At 35.8% G+C, this 24,672-nt stretch overlaps 1 protein-coding gene across 4 annotated transcripts in view; it reads right to left on the minus strand.

Moving 5' to 3' along the window:
* Positions 1 to 24,672, minus strand: part of CEP85L (centrosomal protein 85 like) — a 193,246-nt gene that overhangs the window by 62,604 nt on the left and 105,970 nt on the right. For all 4 annotated transcript variants that reach the window (XM_055391939.2, XM_031012185.3, XM_055391941.2 and 1 more), the window contains one exon: positions 374 to 492. In XM_055391939.2, the coding sequence (XP_055247914.1) occupies positions 374 to 492 (119 nt within the window). The remainder of the gene's footprint in view (positions 1 to 373; positions 493 to 24,672) is intronic.

Raw genomic sequence — 24,672 nt, forward strand, 5'->3', positions numbered from 1 at the left:
ATGACTGCTTTAAATTAGCTTTCCAACTGGATAGTTCTCGAGGGTAAAACACGAAGACATTATCTTGTAGCTCTAATAGCTGATTAGCATTGCAGCTAACCCGCTACACGTACAGAAAAGACAGAATGGAGCTTCCAAATAATGAAATAATTCACTAAAATGAATAGGAGGGATGACAGAAATCAGACAGATAAACCATCCGTTCTAATAGTACTTCTTCAAAGGATTGGGATTGAGGAGGGGCAGAGATGTGGCATCGATGAATCTGTAAGGTTCTAGATCTTAAATTCTATGTAGTGGACATAAAGTTAATTGTTTCATTAATCTAAATTTCTGTAAGCCTGAAATATTTAATAATTTAAAATAGACTCACCGATCGATTACAATTTCTTTCTGCCTTAGAAGTCCTTCTTTTATTTTCAACATTGATTCCCACTTACTGAAATCCTGATAGCCAGGTGAATAACTTTGACGAGATGATCCAGTCAAAACCTGCACAAACATGTTTACACAATTAGTATACTAACATATTTAAAGAAAATATTTATATACTATCATATTTTCCCAAAGATTTATATTAAAAAAAAAAGAACTCCCTCTTTGATTTTTTAATGCTTTCGGAAATCACACTATGAATACAACATAACTTGGACAATTTCAAGGAAGTTCTAAAGGAAATGTATACATCTAATGAAGAATTAATGACAACAGAACGTTTATCCTGGCAAATTATAAAACTATATAAGATCTTGGCCAGGCGCGGTGGCTCACGCCTGTAATCCCAGCACTTTGGGAGGCCGAGGTCAGGAGATCACGACCATCCTGGCTAATACGGTGAAACCCCATCTCTACTAAAAATACAAAAAATTAGCCAGGCGTGGTGGCAGGCGCCTGTAGTCCCAGCTACTCCGGAGGTTGAGGCAGAAGAATGGCGTGAACCCGGGAGGCGGAGCTTGCAGTGAGCTGAGATCACGCCACTGCACTCTAGCCTGGGTGACAGAGCAAGACTCCATCTAAACAAACAAACAAACAAACAAAACCATATAAGATCTTATTCCCATTACCTTGTGGAAGTGGAAGTGGAAGTTTTCTGGAAATGAGATTAATCATTAAGGGAGTAATACAATGTAGGAATGTGCCATGGCTTAACTAGACAAACATTAGCAGATTTTCCACAAGAAAATAAAAGCAGTATCTGTAGTATTCAGACTTCAAGTTGACGTGCATCACATCATCATTTACTTACATTAAAATTTCAAAATCACAAATATTTTCACACAGTAGTGAGACAACCAAATGCCTAGGCAGATAAAAAGGGGTCCTTGGAGAATCTCTGACCCACTCCACAAGTGTGCAGGTGCTTCTGTGCAGATGAGGAAGCCTGCCCAGGGCTCATGTGGGCATGCCCACAGCTGACTGGAGCCCAACATGCGCTCTGGGGGAAATGGGTGGAGCCATGGGGAATTCCTGCCTTATGTGGGGGAGGAGCCCGCTCTCTTCAGCTCACCTGGTGACCTGGAAATCAATCTGTGAGGTGGAGGACCTGTTAGCAGGGCTCTATCTTGCTTTGATGATTGTTTGTTTGTCTGTTTCTTTTTTCCCTTTCACCCAATAAATTCCTTTCCAATCACCCTTCAAGGTGTCTGCATGCCTAATCCTCCCTGGTCATGTGACAAGAACCCAATTTTTTTCTACAACAGTGGTAAGTATATCCATAGAAAATGGAACACATAGAAAATATAACCATCTACTAAGTAGATAATTTGGATGAAATATATCACTTAGAAAAAATTGCTTAGAATGTAAGAAAGGTTTCAGATATTTAAATAAACCAACGGTAGAAACTAACATGGCAGATATCCTTATATTTCTTCCGTTGAAAAAGCAGCAAACATTTAAAAAATATTGGTGTTATAGGTTCGACTGTATTCCTTAAAAAGATAAGTTGAAGTCCTAACCTCTTGTAACTTCAGAAAGTGATCTTATTTGGAAATAGGGTCTTTGCAGATGAGTCAAGCTAAGATGAGCTCCTTAAGGTAAGGCCTAATTCAATGTTTGGTGTCCCTAAAGAAAGGGGAAATTTTGGACCTGCATACACAAGGAAGACTATGTGAAGAGACACAGAGACAATGCCATGTGAATATGAAAGTAGAGATTGGAATGACACATCTACAAGACAAGGAAAGCCAAAGACCAAAAGCTAGGAGACAGACATAGGAAAAATTCTGCTTCACAGTCATCCAAAGGAACCAACTCTGCCAACACCTTGATTTCTTACATTCAACTTCCAGAACTGTGAGACAATTTTTTGGTGTTTAAGCTAGCTCATTTGTGATACTCTGTTATATCATCTCTAGGAACCTAGTATAACTGGTAAATCAAATAGGAACACAGTTCTTTGGCAAGCCAAAAGATGTTGTATAAACACCACAAAGCAGCTTCAAGAGAATTCAAATGCGTAGTGATATTGAAAGGAGCCGGGCACATTCCTCAGCCCCGGGCTCAAAACAAACAAGCCCAGTACAAACACATCCCATCCTCCCATCCCACCACATATCGCCATATATCTCTCAAACTTCCTGAGCCCAGTACAAACACCACCAGGAAAGTCTCCGATAAGGGGACAGCCGTTCAAAGTTTTACTGAAAGAGCGGGAACCAAAAGAATTCCTTTGTTCCCCTGTAACTTTCAGGCTATAAAAAGCAAACACTCGCATTGTTCAGGGCCCTCTTGTATGCTGTGGAATGGAGGGACCAGGTTCGAACTTGTAGTAAAGATCCTTGCCGCTTGGCTTTGACTCTGGACTCTGGTGGTCTTCTTTGGGGAACTAACGGTCTGGGCATAACATCTGGGGGCTCGTCCGGGATTCCCCAAGCCCACCAGACCCCTGGTCAACGGATCTGCTAGGATCGATCTACTGATAGGTGAGCTGGCTCGTCTCCGTTTGTCTGTCTGTGTCTGTTCTGAATCTGAATCTGTGACTCGCGAGGTCTGAAACTGGAGCTGGCACAGTCCTGGTGGACGTGCTATAGGACGGCCAGCGGAGACCGGTAGGAGACGTCCCCTGGCTCTCATATGATCTAAATTGCAATCTGAACTGCCCCGGTTTGGCGGGCAGCAGCTGTCTCTGATCTGGGCTGCCCCAGCGCAACCGCGATCCAGGCAGCTAACTCTGACCCAACAATATTTTTATCCTTTACTTTCCAAAAATGCTATTAATAAGACCTTCAAAATAAACCACTAATTGCATAACATCAACCAGTCACAGATTAACTCTTTGAGATGACTGTCAAGTAATATTAGGATGGGATGTTTCACGCAGGAGACAGGATAGGATGAACAGACTAAGGATAGAGATCAGTTGAAAAGAAGGCACATACTTTTGTCAGATGGGAAGATATTTCAAAAGTGACACATAGTGTTACAGGGGCAGGTTAGACATCTGCCTCTGAATTTCATTCTCTCCCTTGCCTAATATACAATAAGGGCTGATATTCAGCCAGTATGCACCAGTACAGATAATGTTAGCTGTTAGAATACTGAAGTAGTTTCGCTGTGGTTGGTAACTAACTGCTGTTTACACCACTGTGCGGACTGTCTCTTTCACTGTCCAGGCCACTCTCCAGAATGCCCCATGATCCAACAAATAACACAGTTACTCCCCAGCACAAGTGACCTTCAGGACCCCGCTCCATCCATAAATAGGCATCCTTTCTGATTAGCTAGTTCTTGTACAAGTCAGTCCCGCAAAATCTTCCCAATTAAACACTACCTACAATCTTATTTATACTTAATTGGCAGAGCTAAGATTCAAACCCAGGCAGCCCAACAAAGGAGCACCTGATCTTAAGGACCACATTGTTCCACTGCTTCTACTATTGAGACAGGTGTGCAGCAGAACTGGTTTCACAAGATACAGGTCACAAAGACCCGGCTTACAAAATAGGATGGGGTAAAAAAGCTGGCCAAAACTTGCCAAAACCAAGACAGCCATGAAAGCGACCTCTGGTCATCTTTACTTCTCATTATATGCTAATGATAATACATTAGAATACTAAAGTAAACTCCCACCAGTGCCATAACATAGTTTACAAAGGCCATGGCAAAATCCTTAAGTCACCCTATATGGTCTGAAAGGTGAAGGAGAATTCTGGGAATTCCTTGCCACTTTCCTGGAAAATTCATGAATAATCCACCTCTTGTTTAGCATACGATCAAGAAACAGCCATAAAAATAGCCAACCAGCAACCCTCATGGCTGCTCTGCCTGTGGCGCAGCCGCTGTTTCATTCCTTTACTTACTTTTTTTTTTTTTTTTAATTGAGATGCAGTCTCACTCTTGTTGCCCAGGCTGGAGTGCGATGGCGCAATAGAGCTCACCGCAACCTCTGCCTCCTGGGTTCAAGTGATTCTCCTGCCTCGGCCTCCTGAGTAGCTGGCTGTAGTACCATGCCCAGCTAATTTTGTATTTTTAGTAGAGACGGGGGTTTCTCCATGTTGGTCAGGCTGGTCTTAAACTCCCAACTTCAGGTGATCTGCCCGATTCGGCTTCCCAAAGTGCTGGGATTACAGGCATGAGCCACCGCATCCGGCTCTACTTTCTTAACAAACTTGCTTTCCCTGTACTGTCGGCTCACTGTTTTCCTTCCCGCATAAAGCCAAGAACCCATGTGGCCTCCCAGACTGAACCCCAGTTTTGGGGTTTTCCCTGTGGCACTATGGCCTAATTAGGTGTTCCAAATTTCATCATAAGGACTAGAAAACTGTTTTGAAAGTAACTGTTCTCAGACTGTGAGAAAAAATTTAACACTATAAACAATATTATTAACAGAAACTCTCTACTTAGTGAAACTCCGCATTACCTACTGATTATCAATTTAATGGGTAAGTCATTTGATAAAATCTCTTTTGTCAAACTGTGGCTCAAACAGGAAATTTATTAAAGCTAGTAAAAGCTAAACAAAAGAGCATTATCACTAATTCCAAAACTCAAAGTAGGATTTGGAAATGCTTAAAATGATGTGGTGAATTATTAAATCTGCTATAATTTATAATACTAATATTTCATTTACTTGGGAGATTAAAAATAAATATCTATTTTTATTTACCTACTGAGTTATACATTATTTAAATCCTAATAACAGTTGACATGTACTTTAAGTATTGGTTTTTGTATATTATATTACTTTGCATATTATTAGCATGCCTAACAAAAATCTTCTAGGCTAGATTAAGGATTTATGGTCTCCTCTTCCAAAGATCTAAAATAGGTAGATTCTCTATTTCCAATGACCACACACCAGCAGTCATCCACACCATATTATTTGAAGCTATGTTTCACCTTATACATCTTGTGCCTATTTCAGTAAGACAAGTACCTAGGCAACAGATGATGATCTTCTCAAGAAGACATTAACACTATTTTACTCTTCACAAGTCATCTGCTAAAAAAAATTTCCCATGGCTGACAATTACCTTAAGAAAGTGGCTTTTCTTTTCTTTTTCTTTCTTTTTTTTTTTTTAACGTTTCTTGGCATCAAGAAAAAGATTAAACAGAAGGAACAACTAGGCATAAAGAGAAACAGCAACTGACAACACTATTTGCTTTTATAGCACTTTGAACCATTGGCAGGATGGACTGCTAAAGTACTTGCCAAATACTTCCATAAATATACACAAAACAAAATATGAGAACGTATTATTCTGTGTTGTAACTCCCCTGATCTAAACCCTTTAGAAATAAAAATTGAGAGCTCTGAAACTGGGAAAACAGGAATAAAGAAAAAGGATTCCTTTCCCTGTAATTAAGATACAATATATTTAAAATTTACCAAACCAGCAGCAGTCTTCCTTATGATAGTCTTCCTTACTAAACTTAAACCCTGATTCATAAAATAGTTAAAAGAGAGAACAAAACCTGACATCCTACCAAACGCTGTAGGTTGACTTAAAAGTAATTTTTTAAATCCATGTGTATCTGCCTACCTCTAAACATGACAGTTACGGAGACATTTTACCTTCTAAGGAGAATGGCTTTTATAATGAAGCCAGCATCTATACTACATTAAATGAAGTTATAGAATGGAATTTGAAGTACCTAGCAAAATTCATGAATAAAAAAATCATATTGTGAAGTCTCAAACAGCAAGGCTACTATACCTTTATGATTTTGCATTCTCTATAAACAACTGATACACTACTAAAGGCATACAGAAAAGGAAAAACTAATGAAAATGTATTTTCATTATAATTGACAGTCTAGGTTCCAGTCTTGACAGAGCTAAAAGAAAATCTGATAGAAATAACACAGAACCATTTTGCACTAAATGTGGAAATAAATCAGGTATCTACCCTGGAACCATTTATCTTTTGAAAGTCCTAAACAAAGGTGGAATAGTGATAAGGGAATTAGATGTGTTCAAATTGATTCTTCCTCACATTCCCACATTACAATCTTACAGAGAAGTTATTCAAAAACTGTCAATTTAACGTGTCTGCAAATGTTAAAGGTTTTCTGCCTTTATTTATAAGACAAAATTATCTTCTCTTACACATTTGATGAGTGTTTTTATATGTATCACATAGGCTAACAACTTATCAAATCTTACTAGTATCAGCCAGGCATGGTGGCTCATGCCTGTAATCCCAGCACTTTGGGAGGCCGAGGTGGGTGGATCACAAGGTCAGGAGATCGAGACCATCCTGGCTAACACTGTGAAACCCCATCTCTACTGAAAATACAAAAAAATTAGCTGTGCATGGTGGTGGGCATCTGTAGTCCCAGCTACTTGGGAGGCTAAGGCAGGAGAATGGCGTGAACCTGGGAGGCGGACCTTGCAGTGAGCCGAGATCGCACCACTGCACTACAGCCTGGGCGACAGAGAGAGACTCTGTCTCAAAAAAAAAAAAAAAAAATTCTTACTAGTATCAATTATCTATTAAGTTTCAAGTATTATGCCCAAAAGCAGTGAGGAGAAAAAGCCCTTTCCCTCTGACTATGATGCCATAGCAACTTTGAGTATACATAAATATCTACTTTTAAAGTTCTAGATAGCACTGTCTTACCTTTAGTACATTAATATATGATTGTGGAAAAGGAGGAAAGCCAAGCGCAATTGCCTTAAAACCTTCAGACTAAAAGTTATTGAAAATGAAGCACAATATAAATGTTAATGTTTTCTTTTGTTTTATTATAGATCAGGAGCTACTGTGGCTTGCAAACTATGTTCTTGCACAATACTGGCTAACATGAAAAAATAGATGCAGAGTGACAGTATCACTCTTGGATGTAATAAAATCCAGGCCAAAAAAAATCATTAAATAAAAATAAAGTTTTATAAAACTTTACAAGGTAAAAGATAAAAGTTACCACGAAGATAAAATAATCACAAACGTTTACACATTTAATAGTATATCTCATATGAGAAAAAACTATTAAGAATAAATGGAGACATAAACCCACAATCATATTGCCAACTTTAGCACACCTCTAAGAAAGACACCATGTAAAGTGGGGATCCAGTTCACTCTGTTTTTTCACAGCCTGCAAACTAAAACCGGAATTAATATTTTCAAATGGTTGAAAAAAATCAAAAGAAAAATATTTTGTGAAACAAACTAGGCACTGAAGGAACATACTTAAAAATAAGAGCCATGTATGAAAAAAAAAAAAAAAACACAGCCAAGATCATACTGAATGGGCAAAAGCTGGAAGCATTCCCCTTGAAATCCAGAGTAAGACAAGGATGCTCTCTCACACCACTCCTATTCAACATATTACTGGAAGTCCTAGCCAGAGCAATCAGGCAAGAGAAAGAAATAAAAGGCATACAAATAGGAAGAGAGAAGTCAAACTATTTCTATTTGCAGACTGTATGATTCTATACCTAGAAAACCCCATAGTTTCTCTCCAAAAGTTATTTGATCTGATAAACTTCAGCAAAGTCTCAGAATACAAAATCAATGAACAAAAATCAGTAGCATTCATATATGCCAACAACTTCCAATTCAAGAACACAGTCACATTGACAATAGCCACAAAAAAGAATAAAATACCTAAGAATACAACTAACTAGGGAGGTGAAAGAGCTCTACAACAAGAATTACAAAACATTGCTGAAAGAAATGAGATGATTCCAAAAAAAAAAAAAAAAAAGGAAAAACAACCCATGCTCTGGATAAGAAAAATCAATACTGTTAAAATGTTCATACTGCCAAAAGCAATTTACAGATTCAATGTTATTCCTATCAAACTACCAATGACACTCCTCACAGAAGTAGAAAAAACTTTTAAAATTCATATGGATCCAAAAAACAGCCTGAATAGCCTAGGCAATTCTAAGCAAAAAGAATAAAGTTGGAGGTATAACGTTACCCAACTTCAGACTATGCAACAAAGCTACAATAACCAAAGCAGCATGGTACTGGTACAGAAACAGACACACAGACCAATGAAACAAAATAGAGAGCTCAGAAATAATACCATTCACCCACAACCACCTGATTTTCATCAACGTCAACAAAAACAATCAAAAGAGAAAGGAAAGGACTCCCTGTTCAATAAACAATGCTGGAATAACTGGCTAGCCATACACAGAAGGCTGAAATTGCACCCCTTCCTTATACCATATACAAAAAATCAACTCAAGATGAATTAAAGACTTAATTATGAAACCTAAAACTATAAAAACCCTGGAGAATAACCTAGGAAATATTGTGGACACAGGCCTTGGCAAAGATTTCATGATGAAGACTCCAAAAGCAATTGCAACAAAACCAAAAGTTGACAAATGGGACCTAATTAAACAAAAGAGCTTCTGCACAGCAAAAGAAACTATCAACGGAATAAACAAACACCCTACAGAATAGGAAAAGATATTTGCAAACTATGCATCCAGTAAAGGTCTAATATCCACAATCTATAAGGAACTTAAACAAATTTACAAGCAAAAAACAACCCCATTAAAAAGAAGGAAAAAGACATGAACAGACACATCTCAAAAGACAACATACATGTGGCCAGCAAGCATATGAAAAAACATTCAGTATCACTAATCATTAGAGAAATGCAAATCAAAACCATGAGATACCATCTCATACCAGTCAGAATGGTTATTACTAAAAAGAAAAAAAAATCAGAGGTTGGCGAGGTTGCAGAGAAAAGGGAACACTTATACAGTGTTGGCAGGATAAATTAGTTCAGCTACTGTGAAAAGCAATTTGATGATTTCCCAAAAACTCAAAGCAGAATTACCATTTGACCTGGCAATCCCATTATTGGGTATATACCCAAAGGAATATAAATCATTCTACCGGAGACACATGCACAACATGTTCATCGCAGCACTATTCACAATAGCAAAGATATGGAATCAACCTAAATGCCCATCAACAGTAGACTGGATAAAGAAAATGTGGTACATATATACTATGGAATACTACATAGCCATAAAAGAATAATATCATGTCCTTTGAAGCAACATGGATGGAGTAGGCCATTATCCTAAGAGAACTAACATAGGAACAGAAAACAAAATACCACGTTTTCACTTAAAAGTGGGAGCTAAACATCGAATACACATGGATACAAAGAAAGGAACAACAGATACCAGGGCCTACTTGATGAGGGGGGCGGGTGGAAGGATGGTGAGGGTAAAAAAAAACTACCTATTAGGTGCTATGCTTGCTGCCTGGATGACAAATCATTTGTACACTAAACCCCAGTGACATGCAATTTAACCATGTAACAAACCTGGTTATGTACCCCTGAACCCCAAATAAAGGTTGGAATAAAAAAGTTTGAGAGCAAAAAGTAAATAAAACTGTACTGTGTTTTATACCATAACAATAAATCTAAAGATTTAGATGAAATGGATCACTTTCTAAGAAAATATCAATTACCAACATTAACTCTTGAGATAGAGCATCTGAATCATCATAGGAAGGACTGGGGGAAAAGTAAGTCTACTCCTAAAATGAAGTACTGATTTTTTGGGTGGTTTCTACCTAAATCTAAAGAAAATATAAAACAGTAGAAGAAGAAAAATTTTGAGAAAGGTAATAGGGCTAGGCTTGAAAAATAATGAAGCATGTTATAAATTGACAGTATTTAAAACAATAATACATCTTAAAGCAAATACAGAATTCAAATTAATACAATACTATCATTTTGGCGGATCACTGAGATTAAACAACACACTTCTAAATAATACACAGGTTTAACTGACTGAAAACGAAAATATCAAAATTTTAAGGAAGCAGGTAAAGCAGTACTGAGAAGGAAATTTACAGCACTAAGCAGTTATATTAGAAAAAGGGAAAAAGCTCTCAACCTAAGCTTCCATCTTTAGAAACTAGAATATAAGCCCAAAGCAAGCAGATGGAAGACAAGAAGGCTGAGAACAAAAATCAATAGAGTTTAAAACAAAAAAAAAACAGAAAAATCTATTCAGAAAGATAAGCTAGTTCATTGAGACAATCAATAAAATTTATAAACCATTACCTAGACTGAGAAAGAAAAAAAGAAGAGGCAAGTTATTAGGGAGTGAAATAGATATCACTACAGACCATCAGACATTAAAAAGATAAGGTAATTACTAGGAACAATTCTACACACACAAATTCAATAACTTGAATTAGACCAACTTCTTAAAAAACACAAACTTACCCAAATTCATTCAATATGAAATAATTTGAATGTCCTATAAACTATTAGAGTAACTGAATTTATAATTTTTTAAAAGCTCCCAAAAAAATCTCTAGGTCCAAACTGTTACACTGTAGGATTCTACCAAATGTTTAAAGAATCAACACCAATCCTCCACAAACTCACAGGCAGAAAAAAAATGAATTATTTCCCAACTCATTTTATGAGTTCAACAATGCTCTGATAACAAAACCAGACAAGACAGTAGGAAAAAAGAAAATGAAAAACCAACATCCATCATGAACATACATACAAAAAACTTTAACAAAATCAAACCAAATCCAATCCAGACATAGAGCTATACATAGATAATACGTTTGGCATACGGTTTTCCCAGGAATGCAAGTTAAGTTTAGCATTTAAAAATCAATGCAAGCTGGGCGCAGTGGCTCACACCTGTAATCCCAGCACTTTTGGAGGCCGAGGCAGGCGGATCTCTTGAGGCCAGCAGTTCAAGACCTACCTGGCCAACATGGTGAAACCCCGTCTCTACTAAAAATTCAAAAATTAGCCAGGCGTGGTGGCTCATGCCTATAATCCCAGCTACTCGGGAGGCTGAGGCAGGAGAATGGCTTGAACCCAGGAGGTGGAGGTTACAGTGAGCTGAGATCTGAGATCACGCGATTGCACTCCCGCCTGGAGAACAGAGTGAGACTCCGTCTCAAAACAAAACAAAAAAATCAATGCAGTTTACCACATTAATAGACCAATTAAAAACCTACTAGAACCAATAAGTGACTTTAACAAGATTATACAATTCAGGGTCAATTTTTTTTTAAAAAACCAATTATATTTCTATATATTAACAACAAAAGGACAATTAAAAATATAATATCATTTACATCAAAAACATTAAAAGCTTAGAAATAAAAATGTAATAAACTATGTGTAAGATCTGTACACTGAAAACTATAAAATATCACTAAAAAAATTGGCCAGGTGCGGTGGCTCACACCTGTAATCCCAGCACTTTGGGAGGCCAAAGTGGGCGGATCATCTGAGGTAAGGAGTTCGAGACCAGCCTGTCAAACATGGCGAAACCCTGTCTCTACTAAAAATACAAAAATTAGCTGGGCGTGGTGGCACATGCCTGTAATCCCAGCTACTCAGGAGGCTGAGGCAGGAGAATCGCTTGAACTCAGGTGGCAGAGGTTGTATTATTGACATAAGGACAGACAGACCAATGAAACAGAATAAAGATCCACAAATCTAATGATGCATAGAGTAAACTGATTTTTTAACAAAGGGGAAAGGTAATTAAATGGGAAATTGAATTTGGTATTTATAAATACCAAATAAAGGCTGGGTGCAGTCAGTCATGCCTGTAATCCCAGCATTTTGAGAGGCCTAGGCAAGTGGATCCCTTGAGGCCAGGAGTTTGAGACCAGCCTAGCCAACACGGTGAAACCCCACCTCTACTAAAAATATAAAAATTAGCCAGATGTGGTGGTGCACACCTGTAATCCCAGCTACTTGGGAGGCTGAGGCACAAGAATGGCTTGAACCTGGGAGGCAAAAGTTGCAGTGAACAACTGCAGTTACAGTTGAGCCACTGCACTCCAGCCTGGGTGACAGTACAGACTGTTTTCTCTAAATAAATAAATAATAAAAATAAATACTCAAATAAAACTAAAAACATGTCCACATAGAACCATAGGCAAATGTTTACTCATAATCATCCGAAACTAAAAACAACCCATGGGTCTGTAAGATAAACGGATAAAAACGGTACTACATCCACAAAACGCAGTACTATTCAGCACACACAGGCACACACACAAATTTATAACATGCAACAACATGGATGAATCTCAACAGCAGCATGAAAAGTGAAAGAAACCACACTCAAAGGCTATCAACTATCTGATTCTATACATAGGACTTCTGCAAAAGGCAAAACAATAAGAATCAGATCAGTGGTTGCCAAGCAGTGTAGAGGACTAACTACAAAGGGGCAAAAGGTAGCTTTCTGGAGTGATGGAAATGTCGCACACTTCTCTTGCAGTAAAATTATCCTCATATAATCGCAGTTTCACTTTCTCTGGTTTCAGTTACCCACAGTCAACCGTTGCCTGAAAATATTAATGGAAAATTCTAGAAATAAAGAAAATTCACAAATTATAAATTGTACTCCATTCTAAGTAGTGTGATGAAATCCCACACCATTTTGTTTCCTCTCACCCAGGAGGTGAATCATCCATTTCTCCAGCTCATCCACACTGTATATGCTATCCACCCACTGGCGTGTAGTGCCATCTTGGTTAAAGGACCAACTCTCAGTATCGCAGTATTTGTGTTCCAGTAATCCTTATTTTACTTAATAATGGCCCCAAAGTGCAAGAGTAGTGATGCTCTCATATTGTTATAATTATTCTATTTTATTATTAGCTATTGTTAATTTCTTACTATGCCTAAATTATAAATTAAATCTTATAGATTTAATTTATTAAAGGACTACTGTATACATTCTTCAAAACTCAAATTATAGCATTTTATGTAAATTTAATCTTTAAAAATCTTAAAAGTTGCATGTAAATTATACTTCAATTATCATATTAAAATTTGATTTTTCTAAAATTGTAGGTAAATGTTTACATATCTCCCACTCAACAACAGTAGAAGCAAAAAGAACTTATCATAATAAAATTGAAACAACCCAAATGCGTTAACAAAGGAATAGATAATTAATGGTGGTAGAAGTATACACTAGAACACTATATAGCAATAAAACAGAACTACTATTATACAAAACAACATAGATAAAATTCAGAGACATTATGCTAAACAAAAGAATGCTAGCACAGACCATACATAATCAATAATGGTAAGTCAGAACAGTAGAGATGGGTAGGATATAAGGTGTCACCATACAGACTGAGAAGAGTCACAAGCTAAACCTACTGGGCATTTGGGTTGTATCTTGACCTGAGTGGTGATTATAAGGGGAGATGTATGTGGGTGTGTATTGGAATGGAGCTATTATTAAAGATTAATATTCCTATGTACTTTACTGTATGTTAGACATCAACAAAAAATATAATACAGGAAATACTTATACTTTATTTCACTCTCTACCTTAGAAGAAGTATTGAAGGGAAATAAAGGCCTCATCTGCTAGAAGAGAATCCTTAAGTCCCAAAGATGCACTATAGATGACAGAATGCACTGTCGTGGCTGTAAGTTCCTATCTCATCATCACTTTGGTGCAACTCCACATCTGCAACTAGCCATGAGATAAGAGAAAAGGCCAGATGACATATATACCCTACACCAAGAATGCATGGATGAAGAATGAAGTTGATAACAACCTACAAGCTGGTTCTTAGGTGCTGTCAGAACTCTAGGAGAACAAAGAAGCCTTCTATTAAGGCAGAAGACAATCCTGCTTCCTAATATAGAAAAGAGGAAAGGATTTTATATTCAAATAACTTCTCCCCTATATCCCTTTAGTAACACATTTTTTCCCAAGTAGTTAGAAAACAAGAATTTTTATTCAGTAAAGTCATAACTGGCTTTGAGAAGCATACCATTGCATGGCAGTTATATATTACTAGTAAAATATACATATTGACGATATCCCAGAAAACCGAGGTACTTGTTTTGATAGAAAAACATGTATCAAAATTCACATATTGATAAATCATAAAATTACTGTTGCTGTGCTGTTCTACTTAGAATTTCAAAGTAATCTATCATGTTTCTACATCACTGTAACCAATATAAGTAATCAAGAACACGTTAATTTAAGCATATAATTTATAACTTATTAATAACAAAACTTTGACATGAACATGCAATGTAAAAGGTAGTTATAAACCTTGTAACTATGTGAGTTAATTTGAAGAAACAAAGTATGCCATCAAAGTAACATTTCAAAATGTGTAAAGGTGAAACAGAGACATTTTTACAGGTAAACACTTTTTATATATATTTAGTAGCTGCCAAACTCAGGGAGCAACGGGAAGGCCTCATTTACATGTTTTACCTAAAAATGCATATGACACACTGTTCTCTACCCTAATGTAGGCATGTAGACCCTAACCATATAGATTTACAGACCCAGAAAATATACATAGGTACCTCTTATTGGAAATGGCAGATTCCACTCTCAAAATTGAGTAAGGATAGCAGGCATCTACAACAATCCCAACCACATGCTACTTAGATGAGATCCAGATACTATGGAAAGTTGCCAAAATATGTCACTTAATGGCCAAACATGCTCCTAATAAAAGTTTACTGTAGTGCAGCTGAAAATAGTTCAAAATTCTTTGGCCTGGACAAATACTGTTAAATTTAGATAATCCAGTGCTACCACACTTGACTGGAATACAACCTCTGCAATTCTTCAAGTTTGTTATCTCTCCTTCACTTGCCTTTGTCTCTGAGCTTATTCATCACTCACAACATGTCACGTAACACAGCAAATCTTCCTCTGTTTCCTGGAATAGTCTATCTGAAGAGATACTCTACAAGTGTTTTCTGGTAAAAGAGTCATACCTTAACTAAAAAGTACATAAATTTACAAAGCTCAGTAATGAAGATGAAAATAATACAAACAACATAAAATTTAAACAATCTTTATTCACCAAGAGAAGGAAAATATGAATTATGTTATTACTAAAAGAACTGTGCACTTAATATAAAATCTACGTCTTAACTAAGCCCATGTAATTATTTATGGAGTGCATTATTACGTATTTCTCTAACAACAACAAAAAAACCATTCTATCAGTCACCCCTTCCTATTATACTGAAGTCTGCATCTTGACCCTCAAAGTTTATATTATAGAAGAAACTGTTTTTAATAATCTAATTATTCCTTCAATGTGTTTTTGTTACTAACTCTGTAAGCTTTTTGACATCCTAATATGATTTACTGAAATAACAATTCAAGTAAATTGAGTTACTTGAAAGGTAAAAGACCCCGAAAAAATGATAAAAAGAAACTGATAAGATATAAATATATATATATAACATCTTAAGAATGCATATGCATGAAGATAAAGGGAACTCAAAGTATTTCTGATTTCCAACATGCTAAACAACTAAATTACTATTATCTCTTTTCTTTTGCAGGGAGAAAAATTTTTCCTCTTAAAAATCAATCCAGTTTATATCTCATCGGTTAGTATTATCATGTGTTTAAAAAATTCCAACAAAGAAATGAGCCATGCATGCAACATGATCTCATTACAATCATAGTACAAAAGTGAAGAGAAGAAATGGTTTATCCAAGACAGACAGTAACTTACTTTCTTTAAGCAAATCAATTAGAAGATTAGGTAAAACAAATGAAGCTTAAGTATTCAAATTAAGGTTAATCATGGACTTTACTTATAAAACAAATAGAATGTAATGTTTTCCAAGCATTTTGTTGCTATAATTTACTTTTTAAATTTTTAGATGAAATATAAACAGAATTTAATGAATCAATCCCTTGTAATTAACAAACCAGACAACAAAAATGGAAAAAAAATTAATGATATAATTGACAATTTGTGAAACAGGTATCTTTGAAACTGAAATAAAAGAAGTTTATCAAAATGAAGTACTTAATACAATATGGCTCTATTTTGGATCTTGCCCAAGGTTATGAATAGCAAATGTACTACACTATATAACCAGCTTCTACTAAAACAAAGCTATAGCACAGGTGCTAACATTTTAATTTATTTTAAAAATCAGACTAACAACATATATTTAATCAAGTCTTCTATCATATTTTACTCTCAAGGGATAAAAATATTTGATAGTCATGCACTGCATAATAATGTTCCTGTAAACGCTGCACCCTTAAGATTATACCACATTCTTACTATATCTTTTCTATAGATATGTTTAGGTACACAGTAACACTGTGTTACAAATTGTTTACAGTATTTAGTACAATAACATTCTGTACAGGTTTGTAGCTTAGGAGCAAATACCATACAGCCTAGGCGTGTAGTTGTTAGTCGGCTATACCATCTAGGTTTGTGTAAGTACACTCTATGATGTTTACACAATAAAGAAATTGCCTCATTTCTCAGAATGTATTCCTGTCATTAAGTGACAAATATGTTAAGGGACCAAAGCACTGCCTACATTATCTTGAAATGTAGCAATGAATTTTTCTAAAAGGATATAAAAGAAACTATTTTTTACTTTTTTTTTGTTAAATTTTATTTTAAGTTCCGGGATACATGTGCAGGACATGCAGGTTTGTTACATAGGTAAACCTGTGCCATGGTGGTTTGCTGCACCTATCAACCCATCACCTAGGTATTAAGCCCCGCATGCATTAGGTATTTATCATGATGCTCTCCCTCTCCCCAAAAGAAGAAACTATTAAAGGGAGCTATCTTGAGGGGAGAGAGAGCATGCTTTTACTTTCTATCAGTTGGGATTTATCTGACTTTTCCTACCATTTACATATTATTTTTTTCTTTTCTATCTGTGCAGTTATGGGTCACTAATGTTTTCTTCTTTTATATGTTAAAAATATCATTTTTAAAATGGTCTCAGGAGTCAACAATAATCTCATGGTGAAACTGTTGAGTGGAGTTCGGACAGCTCCCTGTATATGTATAGGTCATAAAACAGGAACAAGTTGATTGCTGATGCCGATGTCTTTTTTTTTTTTTTTTAAATCTCCAGAGTCCAGTTCATCACTGGCCTATAGTACACAATTAACAAAAAGGGGATGAGTAGCTAGAACACCCTAGGGATGTTTATTAGCCTTTTAAAAAATCCAAAAGTATTTCCAACAGCAAAAACAGGTACTGTAATTAGCATACTGTAATAGTAATTACGGCAGTGGTTCCTTTCCTGTATCATGATAAGTTGGGTCTTATTCATTTGTGCCCTGATACTCAGCATAGCACCTGACAATGTTTATTAACTACTGACTGATATGAAAATTTGGAGATTTCTACAGAAGGTTACCATTTTGTTAGCAATGATATGCGTTAACAGTAAGAAATATCTACACTTAAAAGATTATAGCTCAAAGATCAGTATGCAAACCTATGTTTGATTAAAAATCATGCTTTCTGGCCGGGCACAGTGGCTCACACCTGTAATCCCAGCACTTTGGGAGGCCAAGGCATGCACATCACGAGGTCAAGAGATGTAGACCATCCTGGCCAACATGGTGAAACTCTGTCTCTATACTAAAAATACAAAAATTAGCTGGGCGTGGTGGTGCACACCTGTAGTCCCAGCTACTAGGGAGGCTGAGGCAGGAGAATCGCTTGAACCTGGGAGGCGAAGCTTGCAGTGAACCAAGATCACGCCACTGCACTCCAGCCTGGCAACAGAGCGAGACTCCATCTTAAATAAATAAATAAATAAATAAATAAATAAATAATGCTTTCTGACCCTTGAGGTCTAGCCTCATTTCAGTCAGACCTAGGGAAACTTCAACTAATCTGCACAACTAATTTTAGTTTGCTATCAATATAGAGATAAATTTGAAAGACAGTCTTCAATGGCCATACTTCATTCTATTTTGGAAGTGTGAAGTTTCAGGAGCATGTTTTCATTGTCTAACATTCATTATATGGACTCATACTTATCCAAATATTGAATTTTGGGTTATTTTATTTTTTCAAGTTACCTAAGGGAAAAAAAATCAATGTATTAATACTGGAGTCAACAATCAACTTTTCAGATATCCATAGTACCCTCAATTAAGCAATAAGCCCACTGAGAAAAGAATACATTAACGGGGCAGCCTTACAAATGACTTTGCCAAAGGCATCCTCTTGATCCTAATGTTGGTCCTGGAGCCCACTCATCATCTTTGACCAACTGAAAGGCAAATTAAATCAGCAGATGATGAGATGTTCACGCCCTTTTGCTATGCTATGCAAGCTTTTAATTTGGAGATGAGTTAAGGATGAAGTATGGCTTTCCTGAAATATACCAAAACCATGTATAACTCTCAGTAGCGTAATTAAGTTGCTAGTAAAAAGTTACAACGCTTACATATCAGGAAGTTGGGTTTATTTCCACTGGAACATTTTTACATCTTTTGCTTTATAAAGTAAATATGAATTCCACATATCAAAATCTATTTTCATAACCTTCTCAAGAATGTATCTATGCTGAAAAATCAAGGTTCAGTTCTAATTTTACTCTACAAACTTAAAGAGGGCTAACTGTGTAACTGAAGCATAGAAGCCATTATGTTTTAGAGGTTCTCCACCTGAAGCAATCAAGAACCTATCTTAAATGTTGATATTATCAAAGTCTTTAAATAAAAGCTCAGATCTACATTAAGGTAGGATTACCTCCCTCATCCTTAGAGCAGGAGCACTGATCAAAAAGCCACTTGATCTTAACTAAAAGTGCAATTTCTTTAGTTGCTTAGTTGGTACAGTCATGTCACTCAGGATGTTTACTAATTCAGAGTTTAATTCTCACCCCAAAAATGTATAATTTTAGCTCATTTTCTCAAAGAAGTTTCTCTAATTATAAGGAAATGTAACTGACCAAATTTTGAAAATTATTACATTTCAAAAACAAATCAAATTCATTTACAAGCCTGATCACCCTTACATGAACTAATGTTTACGAATAACAAGTTTACAGAACCAAGAGAAGAAAGAGAATTTAACAGATTTATTTACATAGATGGTAATCACAGTGTTGTTTTTTAAGGTTTATAATGGCAAAAATTATATCCCCTGATATTCAATAAGATAATTCACAAATTATGGTGTATTTATATGCCAAACTCACATTTACATAGTAAAAATAAGACATTAAAATTTGTAACATATATTTTTAATAAACAGCACACAAAAATGCCCAAACATATTTAAAATTATTCTTCAATGAACAGGTAATGTTTTAGGGTTTTTTAGAGTTTTTAAAAGCTTAACATGCCTGAAGACAAGGACTTTTTTTTTAAGTGCATTCCTTACCTAATAGAGTGCCTGACAACCAGTAAACCAGTAGCTTAAAGAAATGAATTAAGAACTGGCTTTTTGTGAAATTTACATGTTTAACAAAATTAGCTAAAATTAATAGCTACTTTCAAAATAACCACATTTTTCAAGCTAGTTTAGTATAATCAGAACATTTGGGCTTCAAAGACACTTTAGAAATTAATTCGATCTGCCTTCCATTTATTTACGAGAAAACTACAGTACAGAAAGATTCATTTTCTGAAAATCATAGAGTAAGGTAGAGAGAGGACAAAAAAATGAGAATGACAGTTCCAATTCAACTCCTCATTAATATTCCTTGACCAACCTTCAACCACTCCAAAAATCTCTTATATTATGGTTACACAAAACTATGGAAAGCCATTGTTTTGGACTGAGCCTTAATAGCCCACGCCAAACCACAATGGAGTCACTCTGGTTTGTTTTGGGCTGAGTCTTAACAGACCAGACCAAACAAGAATGGAGCCACTCCTGCTAGGAGCCACATAACCAAACTGAACTTTAACATCACCATGTTTTCCAAAAAAAACAAAACAAAACAAAAAAAAAAAAGGATATTCACAGCAACCAATCAGAAAGGGCCCGGTTTACCTGAATTAGCATGATAAAGAAGTCTGTTTTAACCTTATAAGGAAAGCAACTCATAATAACCAATTCACTTTTTGTTCCTTCTTTCTTTAGCCTCTTTCTGCCTAGAAAGCCCACCTCCTCCACTTAGCTCATCTGATGGCCTATTTTTATAGAGATACTGCCCAATTCATGAATCATTAATCAAAGCCAATTAATTAAACTCAATTTGTTGAAATTTTGTTTTTTCATGTTACACACATGTCAAAGTGTGAACAAGTTAAAGAATTAAGTGCAAGAAAAATCTCAACTTTTCAGAGGTAATCATTAGGGACAAAGAAAATTAGTTTATCTACGTTTCTGAGGGCCTTTATTCTCTCTTCTTTCAACTTATCCTTTTTAAGAGTTCACTTGTAATAGAAAAATAATATTCTAAATATCCATTAAGTATAAAAATATCTTATTGAGCCTTCTAAGGGATAAACAGTGTGTAGAGCTTAGAAAAAATAAATCAGTCTCTATTCATGAAGTTTATGGCAAGGAAAATAAATAGACCTATATAATATAAAAAGTCCCCCACCAACTTCAGATTTATCTGACTTTTCTGAATTATAAGAGATATTCACTTATTACTTATATAATTAGAAATTAAGAACAAGCAAAACAGGGCTTCTCCCCACCTACTTCTGAATAATGAAGGAGTTCTATAAGAACAAGACAGTAAGGAAAATAATTCGGATAGAAGAAATAACATATAATGGCAGAGTTGTCAAATCGTTATGGTAGGCATACATGGCAATGGACAGATCAGGAACGATGTTTTATGTAATTCTGTAAAGAGTGGGTTTTTCATCTCGAAAGAGAAATCAATGAAAAGTTCTCAGCATGTGAATGACAATCAAATGTGCACTTGGATATCAGAGTAAAAACTGAGTAGGAAAGGGTCACAACGAAGGGTAGAAAAACCAGTTAATAAACCTCTATGAAAGTTAAGAGGAGAGTTGGTCAGGCTATGAGAACAAAGACTTATATTTCACAATCTGCATTTGGTTTCTAAGTGAATGGGGAGTCTGGCAGAAGACAGAAAAGGTATGAGCCTCCAATTTCAATTTTGTATCAAAATCAGTGATGGTGCCACCACAAAGTTTGCGAATGCGAGGAGCTCAAAGGGCTGAGATATCAACCACAAAGATAAGAAATTTAATATGTCTGGAGAAATACTACAATCATTAAATTGAAATAGAACCTTCTTAACAATGTAACAGCATCACGATCGGGACCCTATAGAATTTTGAAGCAAGTATTTGGAGACCTAAGGGTTGGTTTATGTTGTTAAATTTGTTTTGTGATGTATGTGTTTCCCTTTGTTATTTTTGGCTTTGGTTCTGTCCGTTTCCTTTGTACAAAACATGCACTTCTCTTAGAAGTCATACTGCTTATTATTACACGTGCTCATTTGACTCTCAATTGGGAACTTCTTTTTCTCCTGGTGTTATCTTGCACTAGTGGTTACCTTCTAAATGTTAAATTTTCATTTCCATATTATTTGTATACTGATAAACCACAATTTCCTTGAAGCCACGTAGCATGCTATAGCATTTCTATCACTTAGAATGTTTAATAACTTTCCAAAAATTATGTAGACCTATATGAGTCCTTTTCTTAATCCATCTGGCCTCTCTTGACGTCAATGCTCTTCTCCACCCCTCATCAAGATGAGGAAAGAGAATTTGCCCAGAATTCAGATATTTATGAAAAAATAAAATGTTTGGGTCTCCAGATTATCTGGCAAATCAAGTGAAAAGTGAACCTACCTCCCCCAAATGACCCCTAAGCTTTATAGGTTACTTTATCACTGGGTTATATCAACAGCCCCCCAACTCCAGTTGATGAGTAAATCTTATTTTCTCTTCCCTATTGTCCTAGGGAGAGAATTTCCATCCTCTCAATCTCAGACCACTAACTAATTCTTATTCGCAGTTCTGCTTAGATGTTTTTTGAACCAGTCCTTCCCTACGTAGCTTTAAAATTTAAGGCAGTAATTATCAAACCCTCAAGTACCCTGAAGAGATAGGTAAAATCTTCTTCCTGGGTGTCTAGGAGATCTAATCTAAAAAAAGCTCCTTATCTTTGATGTATTATGAACATTACAAAAATTGATTCAAAGCTTGCATTTTACTGTATCTCTGTCTAAATATTAAAATGCTTTAATTTAGTCATCACTTATATTAACTTCTGGTCAAAAATTTCCAAAAACCGATTCTATTTTGAAGCTTCTTCACCCTCCAGATACACCACTACAGACTGGAGTTTAAATGCTCAATGTAAAAGATTACTACATACATCACAGTGCCCTTCACAAAAAGTTAGTAATATAGCTGGGTGCAGTGGCTCATGCCTGTAATCCCAGCACTTTGGGAGGCCAAGGTGGGCAGATCACGAGGTCAGGAGTTTGAGACCAGCCTGGGCAATATGGTGAAACCCCATCTCTACTAAAAATACAAAAGTTAGCTGGGCGTGGTGGCACACACCTGTAGTCTCAGCTACTTGGGAGGCTGAGGCAGGAGAATCGCTTGAACCCGAGAGGCAGAGGTTGCAGTGAGCTGAGATCGCACCATTCACTCGGGGCTGAGTAACAGAGTGAGACTCCGCACCCCCCTCCAAAAAAAAATTAGTAATACTTTTGAGGAACACATTTAAAATGCTACAAAACTATATAAAAACAAAAGTAAAGACATGAACTCATGATTCAGTTGAAACTGAAGAAATACTAAATTTCATTTAGAGCTTAGTAAAAATAAATTTGTAATTATTTTCCCATCCAAGTTCAAAGACACTTTACCCTTAAGAATCCACCTTCTAAAGGAAAAAAGAAGATAAGTGCTAACACTAAATGAACACTGTTGCAGGATCTCTGATAATCACCATGTACACTTCATGTCATTAAACCATCACAAATACTATTCCACAGATTAGGCTGCTTAGGAAAGTTATTTGTATAAAGTCATGTGACCAAAAATACATTCAAACTATAGTGTAACTCCAAATGAAGACTGTGACAAAGCACCTCAAAAAAATTTTCTAGCCTCTAGCTGAGGAATCATTGAGGAACACTCTACTGATAACACTATAACTCATTAATACTCCTATTAAACAACTTTCTGTTTGGGCAATTAAAAACAATGTTCAGTTAAAACTAAAATCTAATACTTCCTAGAGTTCCACGTGAGATCATCACCATCATCGTCATCTTCACTAGCTAACCCAAAGGAACAAGGTAAACACAAAAACTCCCCACTCTTGTACCAATCTAAAAAGTAAATTTTTGAATCCATTTTCCAACTGTGTCACACACAGCTGTTAGTATCCTTCTAAGGTGTGCATATGCCTATGTATACTTTTTAAGTAAACTTATAAACACGTGGTAACTAGGGCATATTTTATTCCGTCTACGGCAGCTTCTTGGTTTATCCAACTAAGTATTACTAATTCTATTTTCTTAGAATGAGAAGTTCTCAGAACAATGATCTATCACCTAAATTTCAAATGAATGTGTAACTGGTAGACAAACTTAAAGCAGACTTTCTAAAACTATTAACAGTGCTCAAGAATGCATCTATTTACATCTTTAAAATTTCTTAGTTACTATATGCTACTCTAATGAAAGCTATATTCAAATTATAATTTTTTCCCACAGCATGCCAATAGATTAGGAATTACAAACAGACAGATCTGGATTTGAATCCTGTCTATTCTTTAGCAGCTGGTTATCTCTGACAAATTACTGTAAACCTCGTTAGGCTTCTCGGTTTTGTATTATCAATCATCATTGGTAACTGATAGTACTGAGAGATCCTCATTATGTAAGGATTGAAAGAAAAATGGTTGTAGCACTGAGAAAAGTATCAAACATTATTCTGCAATTTCCTTAACTTGGGTTTTACTTTTAAGTTGTAAATTTTCCCTTGGCAATGTTCACAGAATATCTTTGCTAAAATATTATTTTTCAGTTAGTTTTAAGCTGACTCTTTAAATATCAAATGATTTGCTCTAGAGATGGATTTTCTTTCTTTGGAAGAAGCCAAGATCATTTCCATTTAAGGGCACGTAAGCAGCTGCTGCTACACATTTTAGTTACCCATAAGAAAGTGAAGTGGGCTAAGTTCACTCTGTCATAAGCATTTAAAAAATTAAAAATTACAAGTACCTCCTCTAAAATTAAAGAAGAGATTTAAGAATTAATATTTTCGAGTGTGGTGACTTAAGTAAATCTAACATGTAAGACAACAAATTAGATAAATAGAGAAGAGGAGAATGATGCCCGGCTTTACAAAAAAATTATTTCCCCAGTTCTACTGTAAGATAAACTGTTCTAGGAAGTTCAAAATATCATCTCACTTACTAGCATCTCATTTTTATAGTAATTTTCAGGAAAGCAACTGCTAGATTAAATGAGGCACATCCT

This window comes from Gorilla gorilla, chromosome 5 (assembly GCF_029281585.2).
Source record: "Gorilla gorilla gorilla isolate KB3781 chromosome 5, NHGRI_mGorGor1-v2.1_pri, whole genome shotgun sequence".
Lineage (NCBI taxonomy): Eukaryota > Metazoa > Chordata > Mammalia > Primates > Hominidae > Gorilla > Gorilla gorilla.